The 21,520-nt window shown below is 38.9% G+C and overlaps 1 protein-coding gene across 11 annotated transcripts in view; it reads left to right on the top strand.

The window, feature by feature from the left end:
• Window positions 1–19,657, top strand: part of PDE4B (phosphodiesterase 4B) — a 582,343-nt gene extending 562,686 nt beyond the window's left edge. For 10 of the 11 annotated variants that reach the window (XM_054691793.1, XM_054691792.1, XM_054691796.1 and 7 more), the window contains 9 exons: window positions 2,407–2,500; window positions 7,882–8,060; window positions 9,234–9,332; window positions 9,469–9,633; window positions 11,492–11,591; window positions 13,565–13,719; window positions 13,833–13,955; window positions 14,639–14,821; window positions 17,687–19,657. In XM_054691793.1, the coding sequence (XP_054547768.1) occupies window positions 2,407–2,500; window positions 7,882–8,060; window positions 9,234–9,332; window positions 9,469–9,633; window positions 11,492–11,591; window positions 13,565–13,719; window positions 13,833–13,955; window positions 14,639–14,821; window positions 17,687–18,052 (1,464 nt within the window). In that variant the 3' untranslated portion in view covers window positions 18,053–19,657. Of the gene's footprint in view, window positions 1–1,271; window positions 1,768–2,406; window positions 2,501–7,881; window positions 8,061–9,233; window positions 9,333–9,468; window positions 9,634–11,491; window positions 11,592–13,564; window positions 13,720–13,832; window positions 13,956–14,638; window positions 14,822–17,686 lie in introns of those variants that run through there. The other variant, XM_037498118.2, reaches the window with a different exon arrangement.
• Window positions 19,658–21,520: the final 1,863 nt, after the last annotated feature.

Raw genomic sequence — 21,520 nt, 5'->3', positions numbered from 1 at the left:
GTGACTGACCCATTATGTCTCAAAACATAAATCATTTGGAACTTACTTGATTAACCTGGAGCTCAAAATTGCATAGAGTTTCAATAAATAAAATACACTAGCTGAGATGATCAATTCAGTCATTTCTGGTTACTGTTACTAATGGTGTATCATGGGAAAACACATCCACACGCAAACAGGGTTACCCAGAAAGTGGGTGATTGTGCCTCTTTGATGACAATGCACAGTGTTATGAGCCAGCAGGCAGCAATATTGACTTGTATTGGCTTTACCTCAAAAGGCCTGGTCTCCTGAGCACAGGCAGTGGATGATAGGGAACTTGGATGCCTGAAGTGAAGCCATTGTCGGTACAGGATGCTCATTTGAAAGGGGAATGCCTTGCAGGAAAGAGAGCCAATTGTGCGTGGGGACTGTTGCCATGGCGCTTGCTATTCCTTTAATATGCTGTACTCAACTCCTGGGAATCTAGGGAGAGAGAAAGAGGAAAATGGGGTGGGCCTGGGTAGGGAACCCCCCTGCAGTAGGACTAATATAAGTCTTGGCTCTTGCCTGTGCTCTCTCTAAGCTAACAAGATGGGGTGCTATGGGAGGGAGGGAGAAAGAAAAGATTTGAGGGTTTACAGGAAAGGAACGACTCTCTCAACATACTCTAGAATGCTAAAATAAAATAAAAATTAATGTAACTCCTAAATGTTTCTAACATGAATTAGAAGATATAACACGGAGATAACAGAAGAGCATAATCATTTACAGTCCCCCAGATTGACCATTTTCTTGGGGCAAATGATAGCTTGTTTCCTAACACACTCTAGATATTAGATCAAAGGTTAGATGTGTTTAATTCATTTGTTGAAAGCAATCTAAATGCATATGAATGAGCTGATGGGAGTGCAGAAAATTGCATTCTGTGATGAAGTCCATTTACACTGTAATAAATTAATTCTATTCTCATTTCTGTCATTGTGCACCAAGACAGACACATTGTTGGTGTGCAAAAAAAAAAAAAAAAATTGCAAAAATCCAGTTAAAAAAAAAAAACCTGAAAACAGCCACTGTACAAGCTTTTTTTCTAATTTTTTAATGTTGAGAAAGCAAATTAATCGAACACGCCATCACTTTGAAACCATTAGTGTGACTGAGCTCTGTGTGGAGTCTGCCTCTGCAGAGATCTGGTCTCTGCAGAGGAGAGAGGGTTAAGGAACACCTAGCTGAAATGGGGGAGGGTACCTCCTTCGGATTTACTTAAATATTCATGGGGCTTCCTCCATTTTAATTTTCTCCTTTTAAAAGATGGCTGTGTTTTCTACTCTGGCAACCCCTCAGGAAAGAAGATTTGCTCCTTCCTTGCAGAGTTCAGCTGAGCAGGACTAATCTAGAGTGGAAACCCCTTCGGCCACCAGAACTATTCGTAATTCCTAGTGCTGCAAAGCAGCCAGCTGAATGCATTTGGACAGGCTCTTGCTCTTCGTGCAAATCTTGATTTCATTACTCTCCCTGCCCGGAAAGAAGCAGGGAGCATAGGCTTCTTACAAGAATGGAGTGAGAAGATGGGCTTTGTTTGCTTTAGGAAATGCCCTAAGTTCTGGAGGCTTGTCTTTCATAAGTTTTGATTATTTTACCACTGAATCTGCAAGACTTTCCTGACCCTTTTGGGATTGCTCTCTCAGACTGAATTCTTTCAAAGCGATTTGTGGATTGTGGCAAGGAGAGCATTCCAAAATGCCTGAGGCAAACTATTTGTTATCTGTATCTTGGGGTTATATCAAGGTGGGTTAATTTGATTCTATTATGTGTCGTTGATAGAATGTGCAACATTTACATCTGTATGTTTTCTGTGAAGTAGAAAACATCTGTAATGATTTCATTGTGTTGTCACTAGCCCACAGAGGCTGCTGATTGTGAAATAAGAGTTTATTGTATTACATTGTATTCAAATATACTGTGCTGTATTTTATTCCTATTCTTTTTATGCAGCTCTACTTTTAAAGGATGCTTCTTTTTCTCCATTTTCCCTTAAACTTTCCCTATAGAATTGCTATTCACCATATAGATTATTAACTCAAATTATATATTAGAATTAATTTACATTTAAATGTATTTGAAAATGTAGCTACATTTTCAAGTAAAATTATTTTGACTTCTATTCAACTTCCTTTCCCTATGTTTGCATTTTCAAAAGAAATCAGATGTTAATTCTAAGAAATCTTAAGAAAACCTTTATTTTCCTAAGGTGACGCTGAAATAATTTCATATTCTCAAGGGGATGTTGTATTTTGTAGAAACAGCATTATTTATCTAATGGTAATTGCTCATGCAATTCTTCGTTCTTAGTGAAGCAGGAAATATCTAAAGTGATAAGTTGCTGCTTTTCTAGTGGTTAATTCATTTTTGTTTTTTTATAAACAGTTCAAAAGAATGCTGAACCGGGAGCTGACACATCTCTCAGAAATGAGCCGATCAGGGAACCAGGTGTCTGAGTACATTTCAAATACTTTCTTAGGTAAGCTATTACTTAGGAAAGCTGTTCCATAACTGAGATTTTTTTTTTCCCTTCAGTATTAATCACTGCAACCCATCAGACCTCCCTAGGTGAATTTTTAATGTTAAGTCCCAGAAAAAAATAAATTCATGTGTAATAAGAACTAGACTGAAAATTAATCATTAAGGGGAAAAATAAGCTGGAAAATGTTTTTTTTAAAAAAAAATGGAAATACCCATCAAAGACAGATGGGATCATTATATTTCTATGGATCTCGGGATACCCCTTATCTGCCCACCCACTGCCATCTCTATTAAGTACCTCTGAGAGGTGGGAGTGGGGCTCTAATTCCCCCAAACCCCAGGAACAACTCCATTGGCTCCTCTAACATGGTATTCTTTAAATTCTTCCAATAAATGGGCTTTGACCAAAAGATTTGCTATTAGGTTGTTTGCAAGAGATAGAGTTGGAGAATAACTGATTTGAACCATGTGAATGAGTTATAAAAATAATATGACTATTGCTTTGCTCCGTTATTTATTAAAGATAAATGGGGGGGGTGGTGGGAGAATCTTCATCTCTGAAAGATTTGACCTTCTGCAGCAGTACTAGTATCTTCCCAATCTGATGCTTTATCTATCATGCTTTGTTTTCACCTTACTACTACTAACATATGACACTGACAGAAAAGGTTTGTATCTGTGATGTTCAACTGCTTGTCATGCATCTTGTTTGATGAGTAAGGATTTCTGATCTCATGTTTAAAGCTTCTATTGTATAGTGAACCCATTTGGAATATATGTATACATGTAATTTAATAAGAGCTGCAGAATATGCAAATCTGTACTTCAAAGGTAATGAGTAGCACTTAGAATCTGTCGACTTTCAATTACCACTGAATTATGCTTATTTTACTTTCCAGGGAAATGATCCATTCTTAGCATCACACCTCTCTTTTCCTTGGCATAGTTGCACTTCATTAAATCAATGAGTATTTGCCTTGATACGTGATGGAGAACTTATACCTCTTTGGTTTTATTTTAAAAATCATTTCTGTTTCTCTAATGCCAAAGCAGTGCCTGTTACCAGAAGATTAATCTTTGATCCCTCTACTGCAAACAAAGCTCATGGCATTACTCTGCAGTAAGTGGGCACAGCACAAAATGACAAGTGCCTTTTCAACTGCTTCCAGTATGTGGTGTCTGCAGCTCTTGGTTTTCTCCACTTGCAGTTGGGACAACCTTAGTCGGAGGAGAATTTATCATACTTCTAGCTCTAAGAAGTAGCTAGAATCTAATTGAACAGAAAGCATTATATACTGATCCATTTTGTCTCTACTGAAACTCTCCTTTTTTCCTTTTGAAACCAGGCATCTTTGCTGTCCATTTCTGATCTATTCCTATCTGTGCAACATCCAATTATTTTGTATAAGTCAGGGAGTGTTTAGGGACATTTTATAAAGTATTGATTATGGGAGAGAAAAAATAAAATCATTAAGTGCAAGAATGCATTTCTCTTTTCATAAACATTGCTTTTAAAAATGCCAGGGTTTTTGTTTTGTCAAAGACTCTTCACTACAGAGTTAAGTTAGTCCCTGAGCCCCTACTCATACAAGCCTGCACCTAAGCAGTTCACTTCATTGTAGTCTCTTTCACTCTCTGCCTACCAAGGACAAGACTATTTCAACATGTCAATATCCTTTTGTTCCTTTTATCATCAAAGGCTATCAAGCCAGAAAGCTAATAAGATTATAAAGGGAAGTCTCAGTCTCAACGCTTTATTTCTCAAAACAGGCAAATGTAAAGGCTCTCTTGAATATTCCATTTGCTGTTTAGGTACCTCTCTTGATGAAACCTAGTCATTTGCTTTCTGACTATTCCAAAATTAAATTATCAGGAGGGTTATTAAATTCTCAATCCTTACAGATTTTTAGCATTAGGAGTGTGATGTGTATGTGTGCATGTGCAAGGTAGACCATGTGCAAGGTAGACCAGGTTAAAATTTAAACATTCCTGGAAAAAATATAGGGAGAAAAGAAATAGTTCTTTAAAACAAAGATGCATCAGTTGCCTCATCTGTACAATGGGTGCACTTGAATAAATGACATCCCAAATCACTTCCAATTCAAAATTCTATGGCTCTGATATATATGGAGTTTATCTGTTTTGCTAAGACATACCTGGCAATCTGGATTCTCTGTGGTGGACCCTGGGCTTGCAATTTGGTGATCTTGAAAAGGAAACAAACAAAGCTTTTTTTCAAACTGCATATGCAAGATATGAAATTCTTAGTCCTGTCTTATGAGAATGGTGAATATTCCTGGAGGACAATGAAGACTTTTTCATATACTCTCAGATGTGCTAGGGATGTTAATGGATTCATAGTCCAGTTTTCACATTTTACAAGACAGAAAACTGATGCCCAGAAAGGAAAAGTAACTTGACCAAAATCATTTGGCCAATATGTTCCTGACCCAGTCCTCAGACTGCTCTCTTGACTCCTGGACCTAAATGCCCTGTCCCTTTTTAACTTAGGAACTTAGAACACATAGAAGAAAACCACATGTAGGGATATGTAAGTAATATGTGTTTTCTTTTGAAGAGGTCTTTAGAAACAAGGGTTGTTGGCCCTAAAAATAAAATATTAAGTTTCCGGAAATATGCAAGGCTCTTATAAAGCATGGTAGCCATCTCAGTGAGAAAATAGGCAGATCTTAATGATTTAAGCTAATCACAAAGAGCAGCACCTCAATAAGTCATTGAATGTTAAAATTGTGTCATCTAGGAAGAGGGAATTCCACGCCTGTGAAACCTGTGTCATTTCCATCTAAAACGACGAGGTCCAGGTAGACAAACCAAAAGGCAGGCAAGAGGCAACATACCAAATGCAATTACTTACTGATACCTTCATAATGGGCTCCAGGTTGATGGTACGAGAACAAATGAAGCAGGAGCCAAAGGGAGGAAGCACAGACAAAGCAAGATATGTAGATGTGATATTACAATTTAGTTGGTATTTTAAGAGGATATTTTAATACTTTGAATTCTCCTACTTACCATCTCAAACATAAAGCGTAAAATTTTCAAGACAGATGAGAAAGACCTTAAGAATTAAGTGCTGTGATCTCGTCAGGAAGGCACCTCAAATTATACCATTAACAGTTTTGACGTGATCATTTTTTGGCATCTGGGTTTTTGTTTATTTGTTTTCTGCTGGCCCACTCTTTCCCCACTGTGTTCTGACCATTCTGTAACTGTAAATCCCCTAAGTGTTTATTGTGATTCTTTGAGTCTGTATTTCAGGTTATTTCCGCAGTGCGCTGGCTAAGCATTTAACAGAGGAAATTCAGAATAGGGAAACCTCTCAGTTGTTCCAATGCCTGCACAGGGAAACACCCATTAATGTCAGATTGGTGCTCTGTGAATAATGGCCTTCTTCTTTATAGTAATGTTCCAGACACAGTAGTGATTTGACTCAATTACTCACTTTTTGCAAGGAATCTTTAATTAAACAAAGGCAAAGAGCTATTAGTTCCGCTAGAGGCCTTTATATCTGCAGTGGCACAGGAGAATCTAACAGCCTCTAACCAGACATGAAGAATGGTGTTCTTTCATTTTAGCAAAAAGTAGTAGTTATTAGGAGTGAAGTGACAGAGAAAAGTAGTTTCAAAAATAATATAATATCTAGTGTTTTCTGCCAGAGATTGTGAGACAGGAAAGAGATTTTTAATAGGAACTTCAAGGCCTGGATTCTATGCTATTGAATCACTGTGTCTGGAACTAAGTAATTGTAAAATAAATATCTGTTGAATAAATTGTCCTTTGAGCTTGAGCAAGTTGCTGGTTTCATCGGAAAAGTAAGAGAGTGGGATTATAACTGGTTCCCAAATCTGGCTCTGATGGTCAGAATCACTTGGGAATCTTTTTAAAAATTACCGATTCAGTAGGATTGGGTGGGGCTCATAATTCTGTATTTTTTGAAAGTTCCCTAAGTGCTTCTGATATGAAACCAGCCTGGAAACTCCTAAATTAATGGAGGTCATCATTAAAATTCCTCCCTAAGCAAAAGCCATTGGCCTGTGAATCTAAGGGGTTTGGGCACCCAGAGACAATACTGAAATGTTAGGGATGCAGAACATCCTTGCTCCAGCCCTGCAGCCAGGGTTGAGTGTACTTGATATTATGCTATCATGGCTACTTCTGTCTCCCTGTCCTTGCTTTGCTTCTATGTATTGTGAGCAGGTGGAGGTCCCTGGGGAAAATGTGACTGTGCCCTCATGTGCTAGAGTTGAAAGCAAATAGTCTAGATACCAGCATGCCATCTGGAAGCATGTCATTTTCAAATGGAAATGTTGCCTTTATACTTATTTTCACTGTAACAAGTAGAGATAAATGTAGAAACTTTTGAAAGCTACATTAACTCTTTCAACCACAGGGAATCATTTACTTCACTGAAGTAGTTGTTAAAACAATTTAATAAAGCATTTTCTCTGCACTCACAGGCATCCCTGTGGCCTGAAAAAGTTAATATATTTTTCAAAATTGCTCAGGATATAGCCCCAGGTGACATAAAAATAGAATATTTGATAGCTGATATTTTCAATAGTATAATATCAAGGAAAGAGCTTCTACAAGTGGTATACACATTTTTTTCCCCTCTAATCTCAATTCCACTACCTTGGAGCAGAATTTTTAAAAGATAAAATGAGATGCCATAAATATTTAATGAGCATATTTTAATGAATGTAATCCTATTTCAGGAGAGGCATTGTATTTATTATTTAGTGGTAGAATTAGTAGAATAAGACATGAAGTAAAACTGAAAATATAGTCTTCCTCTAAGCCTCAAATGGAGATTTAAAGATTATAAAACATTTATTTCTCTAACATGCATGCTTCTCAGCCAAGCTGAACCCTGCTAAATTTATATTGATTTAAGTCAGAAATAAATCCAAATATAATAAAATGAACAGAACATAAAACCTGTTATTATTAATCTGGACTTGACTACATGTGCCTTTTCTATTATGCAAACACACAAGTTATTAACTTTAATAAAAAAATCTGCATGTGCCCCACTTTGAAAATGTGTGTGATTCTTCTAAGTTATACTGCAAACAGAAGATCTGGGGTTGAGTTCTACCTCTGCACTTCTTGAACAAGTTATTTCTCTTATCTCTTTCCTCTGAGCTTCATTTTTGTTTAGCAAAAAAATGGAGCAATAAAATTTACCATTATTTTCCCCCATCTACCTCACTGGATTGTCCTGGAGGCAAAGGAGGTACTGCTAGGACAGTCCTTCAGAAGATGCAGGGCCCGTTACAAATCATTGGAAGTGGCTTTTAATATGACAGTGGGTTCCCACTGGCACATATGCACTAAAAACATGTCCCTTTGTTGCAGACAAGCAGAATGATGTGGAGATTCCATCTCCCACCCAGAAAGACAGGGAGAAGAAGAAAAAGCAACAACTCATGACACAGATAAGCGGGGTGAAGAAATTGATGCACAGTTCAAGTTTAAACAATACAAGCATCTCACGCTTCGGAGTCAACACAGAAAATGAAGATCATCTGGCCAAGGTGAATATGGGCTGAGGATGTGTGTACATGTAGCTCTCTGCTTTGTAGCAGGCAATGCTTCAAAATACCTATAGAAAATAGGTTGGTTTATTCGTTTATTACTAAATTTTTTGAGGAGGCTGATGTGGCCTTTTGGTCCATTGCCAGTACCTAATAAAAAGACCCTATTCTGAGTTTGGGTCATTAGCTCTTGATGGAGAATCCTGCTGAAGGCACACTGAGAGAATCTGAGGAGAGGCTAGTAGGCAAGATTAAATGATCCCAGAAGACATTTCAAGGACCTATGGGAAAATCTGCCCTGCTTGAGATAGCTGGAGAAGAAATGAAAGAAATGATTGATTTTTGAGCCCAAATCCCAGTAGTATAAAGTAAGACACAGAAAAAATTCATACATCTTCTAGGTTACACAAGATGGCTGTTGAGGTCCTCTGAGCCTTGAAATATGAAGGGAGTTACACATGAACATTTAGTGGGATCTTCTGAAAGATGTCTTTAGAGTAAGGGTGACTCAATAGTGGGCCAACCCTTTTGGGAGAGCCTGGATCCCATACTCTGAGCAGTAATTAAAATTGAATAAACTGTTCCTTTAATCATAGAACCTTGGGATAATCTCACAACACAAGATTAAATGATGTTTCTCTCAGGTCCACCTATGGCCCAGGAGCTCTAGGATATGATCAAGACTTGCATTCTTCACAGCTTTTTCCATTAAATTAAGCTTGACTTAGACACATTCTAGCAGCTGAGTCTCTGTTGTTCTCTTAGTGATGATAAGCAAAGGGTAGAGGAGTTTCTCTGACATTCTTTTCTAGCTGTTACTAGTGGTCCAGTGAACAGCAAGAGGGAGAGACAGGAAAATGGGCTAGCTTGATCTCTCACCACTTGCATCTACCTCTGAAATCACCGTTGGTTGAAGACTGGCAGATGGGAAATGGAGACCAACAATGAAATTCATAGATAAACTCACACTCTTTTCTGAAAACATATACAGAAACTTGGAACTGGTATGACTAGAACACCCAGCCATCCTAGACCACTCCATTTTCAGATTTCCTGCTATTAGAGCACTCTAAATAGATATTCTAAACACTTAAGCCGTCTTGTTCCAAAAAATAAATAAAAATAGTGAGGACTGTTATTCTAATTCCTAGATTTCTCTAATTTTGATTGCAGGAGTTAGAAGACCTGAACAAATGGGGACTTAACATCTTCAATGTGGCTGGATATTCACACAACAGACCCCTAACATGCATCATGTATGCCATATTCCAGGTGAGTGAGCAGGAAAGAATGTCACTTATGCAACTGGATGACTGATTTTTCTTCATCCTAGTTTACTTTTCTGATGTGACTTTTCTCCATTGCTTGACATCTACTTACCTATTTTTTGATCCATTTTACTACGTAGGAAAGAGACCTCCTGAAGACATTCAAAATCTCATCTGACACATTTGTCACCTACATGATGACTTTAGAAGACCATTACCATTCAGATGTGGCCTATCACAACAGCCTGCATGCTGCTGATGTTGCCCAGTCAACCCATGTTCTTCTCTCTACACCAGCCCTAGATGTGAGTGATTATAATCTATTATGCACACCTCCCCATCCTCTTTAAAAAGTAACAACCTATAATATATTAAAATAATATAATTAGATGACTGCATGCCTGAACTCATTTTATATATATATATAGTATCTCTCAGTAAAAATGAATGACATTTCTATTTACTTTGCTTTCTAATATCAGAGTAACAAGTAACATTATTTGTACCTCTTACAATTGAAAAAAAAAATATTTAATGATCAAACAATTAAAAGAATGCTTTACTTTTCTTTGTATCTCTTGTATCTAAGAAGTATCTAGTTCAATGTCTGGTATAGAGTATATTCTCAATATGCATATACTAAATTGCCCCCATGGCCTCAGGCACTGTGAAAGATAGCACAGAAGCATAAAGTATTCTGTATAATTCCTCTTAGGAATAAATACACACAGGCCTATGCTCTTAAGAATTCATAAAATTGATTCTAAGGATTGAAGAAAAAGTAGCTGATAATTCTAGAACTGAGGAATAAATCATGCTGAAGCATAGAAGGCCCGTATTCCATTTTGCTAGACATCTCAGAGAAGGTGGCTGTGATTCTTTCCTTTACAAATTAAATGCATTGTGTTTACCAGTATAAGCAGCAATGTGCCCAGAGGCATTCTTTTCCTGGACAGGTGGCAGTGGGGGTTAGGCATCCACATGTGCAGGCTCACTACCAGAAGGGCCCAGCCATGCCCTATCCTGCTCCACTTTGCAGGTTCAGGCTGGAAGGTGAAGAGAGATTAAGCTGCCCAAACACTATTGCTTTGGTTCTATATTTTCTAAAAAATAGAACTCTAAGATCACTTGGGAAAATGAGATGAAGCTAAGACTCTTTTATCCCCCTGAAGGAAAAAAAAAAAACAGTATTATTTTTAAATTCTATAAAAGTATCACAGAGTAGGCCAACACTGTTTATCAGCTCTCCTCTGTTGTTGATAGGCACCTACTAATTAACAAGAAATTGACCAAGATTGCAATAAATTTTTGGAGAAGAGGGATTCAATGTTTTGTTGAGTAGTTTGATTGTTCTTCGTGGGAAAAGTGGAAACTGAGCTGGCATTTGAAGTATCAGAAGGTTTTAGCAATCACAGAGGATAAAGAAAGACATTTCAGCCAAAGAAAGACTTGTCAGTGAGCAGCAATATGTACCTAAATAAACATGAGGTTTAAATTATTGTGTGCAAGTGGGGGCAAAGGAAGCTTCCCTGCATGGCCTGAAGGAATTGAGCAGCAGGGTGCTAGGTTTTACTTGTTAAAAATGTTCTTAAATCTTACCTATAGTAAACATTTAATGGATAGATATTGAATAAGTGGATGAAAAAAATGACTGTAGGAAAGCCTCGGAAAACACTATAAATTTAGCTTTGGGAAATAGTGTCTTGTCAGTCTTGCGAACCTGGAATTTGGCCTTTATTCTTGAAGTTACTCAGCCTGAAAACACATGCAGGTTGTTCTATCTTAGAGCAGAGCCAGTTTGACTCGCTCCTTTTGACATGTATGTGCTTGTGTTATATAAGCACCATCTTGCCATACCACTTACACAAGAAACAAACATCAGGCAACATCTGATCACTCACCAGAGTATTGTGCTAATGCCTCCCTCAGACTTCGCCTGCAGGCTTGATGTGGGCATGGCTTCCAGTCATCAGCCCTTTCACAGGAGACCTTATGATGATGGACAAAATCTACCTTTAAGTAAATTAGTATTGGGGGGCATTATATAATTCAATAAGCAATCCTCCCAACAAGAAAGAAATGGGATGCTTTAATATGAAACTAAATAAGTAGGAGGGGCAAATGGGGCATGGAGTTATTCAAAGCACTTCTTTTGCTCTGCAGGCCGTCTTCACAGATTTGGAAATCCTGGCCGCCATTTTTGCAGCTGCCATCCATGACGTTGATCATCCTGGAGTCTCTAATCAGTTTCTCATCAACACAAGTGAGTTCACCCCTAAAACAGTCATTCAAGATAATTACATGATTCACTACTTAATTTTTTTCCTTCTAATGTTTTCATTTTGGATAATAATAAGGGTAATAATGAGGTAATCCTTCCATTCCTCTCAAACTGGTCAGACCTTTCCTGTATACTGTGTCCAGTCTGGCAACAAATTTTGGAGCTGCATGGTAAACTTGGAAAGGGTCAGAGGAGCTATAAAAAGTATTCAGTGTTTGGGAAATACAATATGTGAGAATGGAGTAACTGATGTGGAATTGTCCAGTAAGCATGAGGAAAGAGCTGAGGACAATGAGATAATGATTTTTAGTATTATGCAGGGCTCTCACATAGAGCTCAGTGACCCTCCACTGTCCCTCTCTACTGAGGAAGTAGGTCCAAATGTTGTATCTGAGTATGGGAACCTCCAAACAGAAATAAGATGCCAAAAATAGCACTGGGATGTGTCTCCAAAATTCAGGAGGGTCATTAAAAGTCCCACACTCTCTTCTAACTGCATAGAGTTGATGACCATCGATTGGTTTAGAGCAGGGAGGATGACCTCAGTGACCTTTAGGGCTTGACCAGCCTTAGGATCCCAAGCCACACCCAAAGCTTTTGTCATGCTCAAAATGTTAGGTGTCCATGATAATGAAAATCCTCGAATTTGCTCAGTTAATGCACCAGTTCTAAATACTGAGAATGCAAGTGCTTTCTCTTTTAAGAATATTGGTCAGCCCTTTGTGATAATGATTAACAAGTGCTGACAGTTCTATAGAAATGTTTAAATGGCTTGATATAGGAGTCCTATTCATATTTTATCAACAGAATATATGGGTGATTTAGGTGTGGGGTACATTTTTTTTAACCTTGTTTCTCTTTTGGAAGAACATAAACTTTGGACAACTATTTCTCTACATGGGTTGTATCGGCTGGCATAATGTGGTGTCATAAATCAGTGTAGCTATAGACCAGTTGATTCATACAGACAAATTGTGTTTCTGCTATAGCCACTTACAGCACTATAGTATATAAAGCTGACTTGCAAAACTGTACCCTTGTTCACAGGATAAATAGGGCATGGATGATGAAATGACTTCTATCCCACCACCTTTTCTGAAGCTGTAATTCAAAACACTCAGTTAAAACAATAGTATTTCTAACCTGCAATTAGTGACACATTGCCATCACTTGGCTATGTCCTTGATTAAAAGAAAAAATGTGGTTTCATGAGTTCAATGACCATGTTCTCAATTGCAGACCAGGTTCTAATGAAAGATATCTGTGATTCTGGTGTGAAAGGCAGGCAGGAAGGTATAGTTAGGTAGTTAGCTATTGCAGGATCAGACAGCAGAAAATTTGACATCAAGACGATTCCACAAAACCACTAAAGTTTACAATTATATTTATAGACAGCTCTAAAAAGCTACATTATTTGGATAAAATGATGTTTTGCACTCACACCATTATCTTCTTCAAAAATTCAGAACTCACAATTGACAGAGCTGGGGAACATATTAAAATAGAGACTGTAGCTTGAAACCTTAATGCATTTGATGAAGTTTCGTGGCATTTTTGTTTTTTTTTTTTTTTTCCAAAGCCCAAAATGTGGGAAGATGTAAAGGAAATTACACACTGAGATACAAATAAGAATTAGTTGCTTGGAAATGCCCTTATCTAATGTCAAATTCTTCATCTGAAATAAAGAAGATAAAAAGGGATTTTAAAATAATGTCAGTGTTAACCAAAGAGCAAGCTTATGCTCTTATAGTTACGTGAAGCTTTTTTTTTTTCCCCTGAGAAACTGGCTACATCCCTTTGGAGAGGGCTACTTTTTCTTAAGGGCAAGTGACATATGTGGATCTTGGTTCTTGAAATCATCTAGAGAGTACTAGATCTCATTTCATTGAGGTAATGCCAATGTTTGAATTGTATTCCTTTTTATTAAGTCATCATTTCCTCTACTTCTTTATTAGATTCAGAACTTGCTTTGATGTATAATGATGAATCTGTGTTGGAAAACCATCACCTCGCTGTGGGTTTCAAACTGCTACAAGAAGAACATTGTGACATCTTTCAGAATCTCACCAAGAAGCAGCGTCAGACACTCAGGAAAATGGTTATTGACATGGTAAGATTTCAGCTTCTCTCCATTCCTTCCTTACTTTACCTTTGCAGAAGGAGCAGCTCCATTCTCTTTGACAAATTGAGTTTATTGAGCGTTTTCCTTTCTTTTTACCTAAGGTGTTAGCAACCGATATGTCCAAACACATGAGCCTGCTGGCAGACCTGAAGACCATGGTAGAAACAAAGAAAGTGACAAGTTCAGGCGTTCTCCTCCTGGACAACTACACTGATCGCATACAGGTATTTGATGAAAGCCTTGGGTTTAACACAAAGCCAAACCAAACAACAATTAAAAAATAAAAAAGAAACAAGTTCACGTAGTTGCCCTAGATTACTGCTACAGTCTGTAGCTTATTTTAAGAACAAACTAAGGAGAATAGGACATTCTCATTTATGAAGAAAAACATAACCCTATTTATTGGATTGTTTCTTTCTAAAAATAACTGGCAAAATCGCCTCGTAACAGAGCATACGTGACGACTGGTCCCCAAACTTGTGTTTGGATATTCTTCCTGTTGACAAGACGTTTGTTAGGTCTCTCTTGGTTTTACAAATTGTCATCAACTCTTTCCACAAGTGGAAAATATGAAGACATCTACTTTGAATAATTCTTTGCATTTTTTCCAAACTGAGGAAAGGAAATGCTGGCAGAATCTGACCTCTAATGTCCTTTCCATTTTTCAAATTGAGTGACTGTCAATCTAAGAAGGCACACATTTTCCCTTTTGGGATTCTTATAATAGTAAATAACCAATTCTGGCCAGTGTCATTGTAATACTGTTTTTTTGGTGCACATACCGTAATTATAATGCAACTAAAATTGGGTTTGGATTTGGTACCAAGTGTACTAGTACAAGAAGGGTGAGATGTTCTGCTGTTTTTATAACTAATTTTATGGGATTTCCAAAACTTGATGATTCCAGGTCCTTCGCAACATGGTACACTGTGCAGACCTGAGCAACCCCACCAAGTCCTTGGAATTATATCGGCAATGGACAGACCGCATCATGGAGGAATTTTTCCAGCAAGGAGACAAAGAGCGGGAGAGAGGAATGGAGATTAGCCCAATGTGTGATAAGCACACAGCTTCTGTGGAAAAATCCCAGGTATTTAATATAAGGTTTTCAAAGTTTTCATAAGCTCTGCAGATTATAGAAGTAGAAGCTTCCATTTAGTACCCTTCTTTTAACAGCATATGAAATAAAAGGAAGTAACTATCCATTTAGTTCCATTATACTCGTGACTCATTTGCTTTCTCCACTCTGTTTCACAGGGTAGAGATAAAGTAGTCATCAAAAGTCCATCGAAGTTCAGTCCGTGTATCTCAAACAGTTCAGAGGGTTGCCTGTGCCTTTAGCATGTGCAGCTGAATATTGAATTCATTCATATTGAACTGAATGTTGCTTTCTCCTCACCTCCTCCTTCCAGATTTCTCCTAGTTCTATCTTTATCTAAGAGATCTACTCTACATCCTTGTTTTCTGCACCCCATTTGCTGTCTCTCCATAGTCAAGTACTGCCACTACCAGAGGTAGTGGGAATTCCATGACAGGGGAATTCCACTACCAGAGGTAGTGGGTCTTATTCCCACACATATCTTCTGCCCCACATTTGAATTCCTGAACTATAATCTCTTCCGAGGTTCCATCTATACCTCTGATATTTTTAAGACCTACTAATTTTTTTTTTTTTTTTTCGGGACAAGTGGCCTGCCCAGGCGGTCATGATTGAGAATGAGTTTATAGTTTATAGTTTCTAAATACAAAAGTTTTCAGAATTTTTTTTGTTAGTTTTGACCCTCTTCCAACACTACCTGCCACCCTCAAATTTATATACACTTATAATATCAATGTGTAGTTCCTTTGCAAATATTATTTTGTTGCTTCTTAAAGAAACCCAATTAAATGAGTTTCAAATCTGTGAAAGTGCTCTAAATTCTAATATGCCATAAAATGCTCGATTCAGCTTAGTCAGGGCCAATTCAAAGGCCTTCAAGCCTTAAGTAGAATAATACATGTAGACATAAAAATGCATACCTACATGCATAATACATTTATAAGAATAATGCTCTTAATTTATTAACAACAGTAAAGCTTTGTACTTATATGGTATTATGTATGGTTTCCCATATATTTTCTCATAGTTTCCTATTTGAGCCTCTAAGCAACCTCGTGAGATCCAGCAATTGCTCCTTATGTGTCAGATGAAGAAGCTGCCCTCCTCATCCAGATCATTAGCTTTCTAGTGCCCCAACTTCCCTTTCTCCAAAGCCCTTCGCTCTTCATCACTGTGGACAGGTCCCCAGTTGCCATGACATCATGGTCCACTCTGGTGTTTTCCACCAATGAACCTTTGTGGACATTGTCTGAGTAGTCGGGTAATAAAGCCCTTGGCTAGATGCTCTTAGGGTTAGTTGAACTCTCTCACTCCAGAACCTAAGATATAAGGAACTAGGACCACCTTTAGAAAATAAACCCACAATGCTGAGTATTTAGCAATAGCAAAACAGGTGAAAAAAGGAAATAAATTCAGCTGATAGATAGTATTCTCTTGAGCTTGTTTTTTGGGAGTCCTTGGAAAACTTTAAAAATAGTCTTTAGAATACATTAAACATAAAGAAAAGAAAGAGAGGACAAAGTAGTAAAGTGGAAGCAAGAGAAATGTCTAAATCATCCACAATCAAGTTCTTATAACCAATGCAGATCAGAGATGCCCAACTTTGGTGTGAATTCTGTTTGTAAAGGCTAGGGAAGCACCAGATGAAAAAATGATAGAAGATATATGGATGGATGGGTGGGTGGGTGGGTGGATGAATGGATAGATAGATGGAAAAGAGTGACATGTGACTAAGGATCTTAGATATGGTACAACTTTGATGTGTTAAATGGCTGGTCAGAAACCAAAATGGTAATAAAGGAAAGTTTCCATTAGTGTGTAAAGGTAGCTATATTATAATGTGCCATGGATGCAAATGAGTTACCTTTGTTCATCTCCCTCTAAATCTGGACTTAGGATCTCTCCAGCAGCCCAGACCATGACAGGGGAATTCCATTCTCTCATTCAACTAGTACCTATTCTTTCTTTCAACCCACCCCCACCCCCAACATTTCCTGTTTGTCCGACAATGGAGAGGTCAGTGTAAGGCCACGGAGACCGCTCATGCAGGATGCATAACCACCGTGTAAACCATAACAGAGCCATAAGTCTTATATTTATTCACAGGAACACTAGCAAAGGAACTGCTTAATTGTTTTTATTTTCCCTTCTTTCTCCCTATGGAAATGATTGTGCACCCTATGGATCTAAAACAATGCAGACGTGTCCACTGAGGGGTTATTTGTTTGTTTAGGGACTTGAAGTATGTTCAAGTGTTTTACCATACTCCCCTACAAACCAAACGCATCCCACAGAACTTGGAAAATTTCAGAGTAGTCAGAGGCCAGCTCCTCTTCATTTTGGAGCAGAGGCACATTTTAAAGTTATCAGGGAAAGAATGTTGAGTCAAAGCTCATTAGACCTGGGGCTTCCTTCATCAGAGAATGACTCAGAGAATCCAAGTTAGTGACAGAGTTATTCCCAGTCAGGGCTACATCCAGACTTCTTATCTGGCAAACATAAAAGGAAAAGTAATCAGTTGTAGTGAGACAAATGCAGGCTTTGGAACCAGACTGAGCTGGGACTGAGTCCCAGAGCCACTACTTACTGGTTCTGTGACGTCTGACAAGATATTTCATCTTACTGAGTCTTAGTTTCATTCTTTGTCAATGTGGTTAACAGTATTTACTTTGGGGAGATGAAGAGCCATAATGCATATATTGCACCCAGTCCAGGACATAGCATATTGTAGGTGCTCATATCATAGACTGCATTGTTATCAATCCCTCTTGAGTTGTTATTGCTCTTTCTTTGCATGTTTTGCATGCTTTCAGAGCCCCATGAGAATAACAGATGTGTAACCTTGCTTTTCTCCAGGTTGGTTTCATTGACTACATCGTCCATCCACTGTGGGAGACCTGGGCAGATCTGGTACAGCCTGATGCCCAGGACATTCTGGATACGTTAGAAGATAACAGGAACTGGTATCAGAGCATGATACCCCAGAGTCCTTCTCCACCATTGGACGAGCAGAATAGAGACTGCCAGGGTCTGATGGAGAAGTTTCAGTTTGAACTGACTCTTGAAGAGGAAGATTCTGAAGGACCTGAAAAGGAGGGTGAGGGCCACAACTATTTCAGCAGCACAAAGACCCTCTGTGTGATCGATCCAGAACATAGAGATTCCCTGGGAGAGACTGAGGTAGACATCGAGACAGAAGACAAGTCACCGATCGACACATAATCCCCCTCTCCATGTGGAGATGAACATTCCATCCTTGACAAGCATGCCGGCTGTATGGCAGGGCCAGCCTGCCGCGGGGGCCAAGGCCTGCACAGGACAGGGGCCACGTGGCCTTTCCAGTTACTTGAGTTTGGAGCCAGAATGTAATACCATGAAGCGAATAGCAGCTCAGGAAATCCCACAGTTGACTTGCCTCATTTGCAAGCTTGGTGGGGAACTGAAGCTTTATGTGGTACTGGAGGCCAAGTTGGGGTCACAACTAAATGGCTTGAAAATGGAAGACACAAAACTGAGAGATTTTTCTGCACTAAGTTTGGGGACTCTGTCCCTACTAGTGACTGAACTGACTAGCTAATAACTCCATTTACAAATCTGCTCACCTTGTCCTCTTGTCTGCCAACCTGTGTGCCTTTTTTGTAAAACATTTTCATGTCTTTAAAATGCCTGTTGAATACCAAGAGTTTAGTAACAACTTCTCCACAGATAAGTATTCAAAGTTGACATAATCTTTTTGACTCTTTCTGGAAAAAAAAAAAAAAAGGAAAGAAAATGGTCTTCCTTTTTTCTTGGGCAATATCTTTCACTTTACTACAGTTACTTTTGCAAAGAGAAAGGATACACTTGTAACCACCTCCTATTTTCTGCTCCCTAGTGTCCCAACCAGCTCCTTTTAGCTTATCCAGCCTGCTCTGAGCAGAATTTCTTCTCCTTTACAGTCCCCTTTTTTTTTTTTGTAAACATAATAAAGTTGAAGAAGCTAAGGGAGAAGAGGGGACTGTCCTGCCAGTCAGTCAGAGTCTGTAAACTCCTGAAGCCCTGCACCCCGGTGCAGTGCCCTAAACCCCTCTGCAGTGGGGTGCCACTGGCCCCCAGCCCGCCCCAACTTCATTCTCATACTGATCACACTGTTTTCAATTTAATGCTGCCATCTTTCTCTTGCACTGCCTACCATGCTAACACCTCCATTTCTGTTTATAACGGTGTATTTATTACTTCATGTATATAATGTAATGTTTTGTAAGTTATTAATTTATATACCTAACATTGCCTGCCAATGGTGGTGTTACATTTGTGTAGAAAACTCTGCCTAAGAGTTGCGACTTTTCTTGTAACGTTTTGTATTGTGTATTATATAACCTGAAGGTCACTATGGAGAGACATACAGCCCCGCAGTGAGGGCACCCGTGGGCTTTTATTGGAGTCTGCCCTTTTCTTAGTCTGAGTCGCTAATACTGCTCAACCCCTTTATGAAGTGATTTTGGAAATAGGATTCTCACATTAGATACTAAGTGGTTTATACCGAGCTTTTACTTTTGTATAGTTTGATAGGGGTAGGGAGCAGAGGGATGTGGTTTTTACCCATGTTCTGTCCAAATCTGTGTACACATAAGTTGGGTTATAAGTGGGTTCTACTATAATTGTGGTTTTGGTTTAAAAAGCAACACTACATTTGCTCACGGATGGTTCTCCTGAGTGTTCCCAAACTACTGACTTTGGAGAGAAAGCCTTCTGCCTGCCATTAAGCAGGAACGTCGTGTTCCAATTAATTACAAAAGAAAACAATAAAACAATGTGAATCTTATAATACAATGTGAACTGATGTAGTAAATTATGCAAATGTGAAGCTTCTGATAACACTTAGGCCTCTCACTGACTTCAGTCTCAGTTTGTAAAATGTGTTTCATGCTTTCAGTTCAGCATTGTGACCCCATACTTACAGAAATGGCACAAATGTGCATGACCAATGGGTTTGTATGTCTATGAACACTGCATTATTTCAGGTGGACATTTTATTGTTTTCAAATCTCACAATGTATGTTATAGTGTTATTATATATTGTGCTCAAATGCATTCTTAAGAAACTTTTATATGAGGTGAATAAACAAAAGCATGATTAGATTAGACTGCAGGCCTAATTATTTCAGTTATTTCTGATGTAGTAAAAGCTGCTCTTTCTTTCTCTTCTCTCCTACCTTACCTCACAAAGAAAAGCAAGAACTTTGCCTGGCCAACAGCAAAACTGAAGTTTCAGAATCTGTGTCCAAAAAGTCCCCTAACTTGGAACATTTCACATTCTCTTAGCAACTGTTTGCCAGGTGCAGGGGGCAGGAAGGGAAGGGAGATGGTGAAAAAAACAACAACAACAACAACAAACATGAGCGCTTTAAGAATCTAAAGAGTTTAATCTGCTCAGTAAATAAAGGGACTCTCCAACTTGGCTGGGTCCTCTAGAAAAGTGAGTCAGAATCATAGAACGTTAGCTTAATGTAATCACCAGTCTCATATTCATTTGACACATGAAGAATCTGAGGTTTAAGGACATATCTTAAATCACAATCCATAGCCCCCTAGTTGACTCATGATCTTCTCGGAGCTCCTTGCATCTCCCGTTGATCATATGGGTGCTTTTCTTTCTGGAAAGAACTATATAAATAACATGAGCAAAACAAATGTTGAAATTTTAGAGTCAGCTTTACAACATTTTTATTCCGAGAAATGTGTGTTGGGGGTGAGGGCGGGGTGGGGTGGGGGTGGGGAAAAGGCTGCTAACAGCCCATGGTATTTTAACCAAAACAAGTGGTTTGTGACCAGTAAGAGGTGAACCACCTGCTGGAGGTGAACTCCACTCAAAAAACTGGTTACTGTATTTCTTTGCAAAGACAAAGGTGAGCCAGCATTGCAGCAGCAGCTGATCTGCTGGTATAAATACTAGCTGCAGAGCTAGTATTTATAGCACGTTGCCACCATCCTGATTTCCAGTTGCAACTCTCCATTTCCGATTTTACAGATAGAGTGACAGAAGTAAATTGGCTAGAACGACCATGAGTGTTACTTTTATAATATATGGAACTGTAAATACTTCCAAATATTTGCATGTCTGTATCTACAGAGGTGGTACTTAACCCCTGCTGTAAAATGTGAATAACCAGGTGTAGAGTAAGGTAAAAAATATCAGGCTTTTCTGCTTTCCTGCCATGAGGATAGATGACGGAACTGTGGTCCCAAATGCATGCTTGATGGTGGGCACCTGGAGTAGGGTGTGGGCATATGTAGATGGGATTCATCTGTGCTGAGAGACTGGGCTTATAGGGGCGGCGTCACGGAGACGCCAGCAGAGAGTTGAACCACGACGAGCATAGAGAAGAGAAGCAGAGACCACCAGAGAAGGCCGGAGAGCCCGGACAGGGTGAAGACTTGCTGGGGGCTGGGAGGCTGGCAGGCTCCCTGTCCCTTGGCACCCCTTGCCAGCCGTGTACCTGGCAAATCCCGATAAAAGCCTGCAAAAGCCACTGAGGGCTCCAGGACTCTCTCCTCCCTTACCCCGTCTTCTAGGGTCATGGAGATCCTGCCCTGTGTCCTCCTGCCCCCTACACCAGGGCAGTAAATCTTTTTAAAATGTATTACTGTTTGGGTTCTACCCTCACTCACCAGATTTCTGTTTGATTTGGTCTTGGGAGAATCAGAGCA

Source organism: Talpa occidentalis, unplaced genomic scaffold, assembly GCF_014898055.3.
Source record: "Talpa occidentalis isolate TD23 unplaced genomic scaffold, MPIMG_talOcc4v2.1 talOcc4.9, whole genome shotgun sequence".
Classification (NCBI taxonomy): domain Eukaryota; kingdom Metazoa; phylum Chordata; class Mammalia; order Eulipotyphla; family Talpidae; genus Talpa; species Talpa occidentalis.
This window is presented reverse-complemented; position numbering and strand designations above follow the sequence as displayed.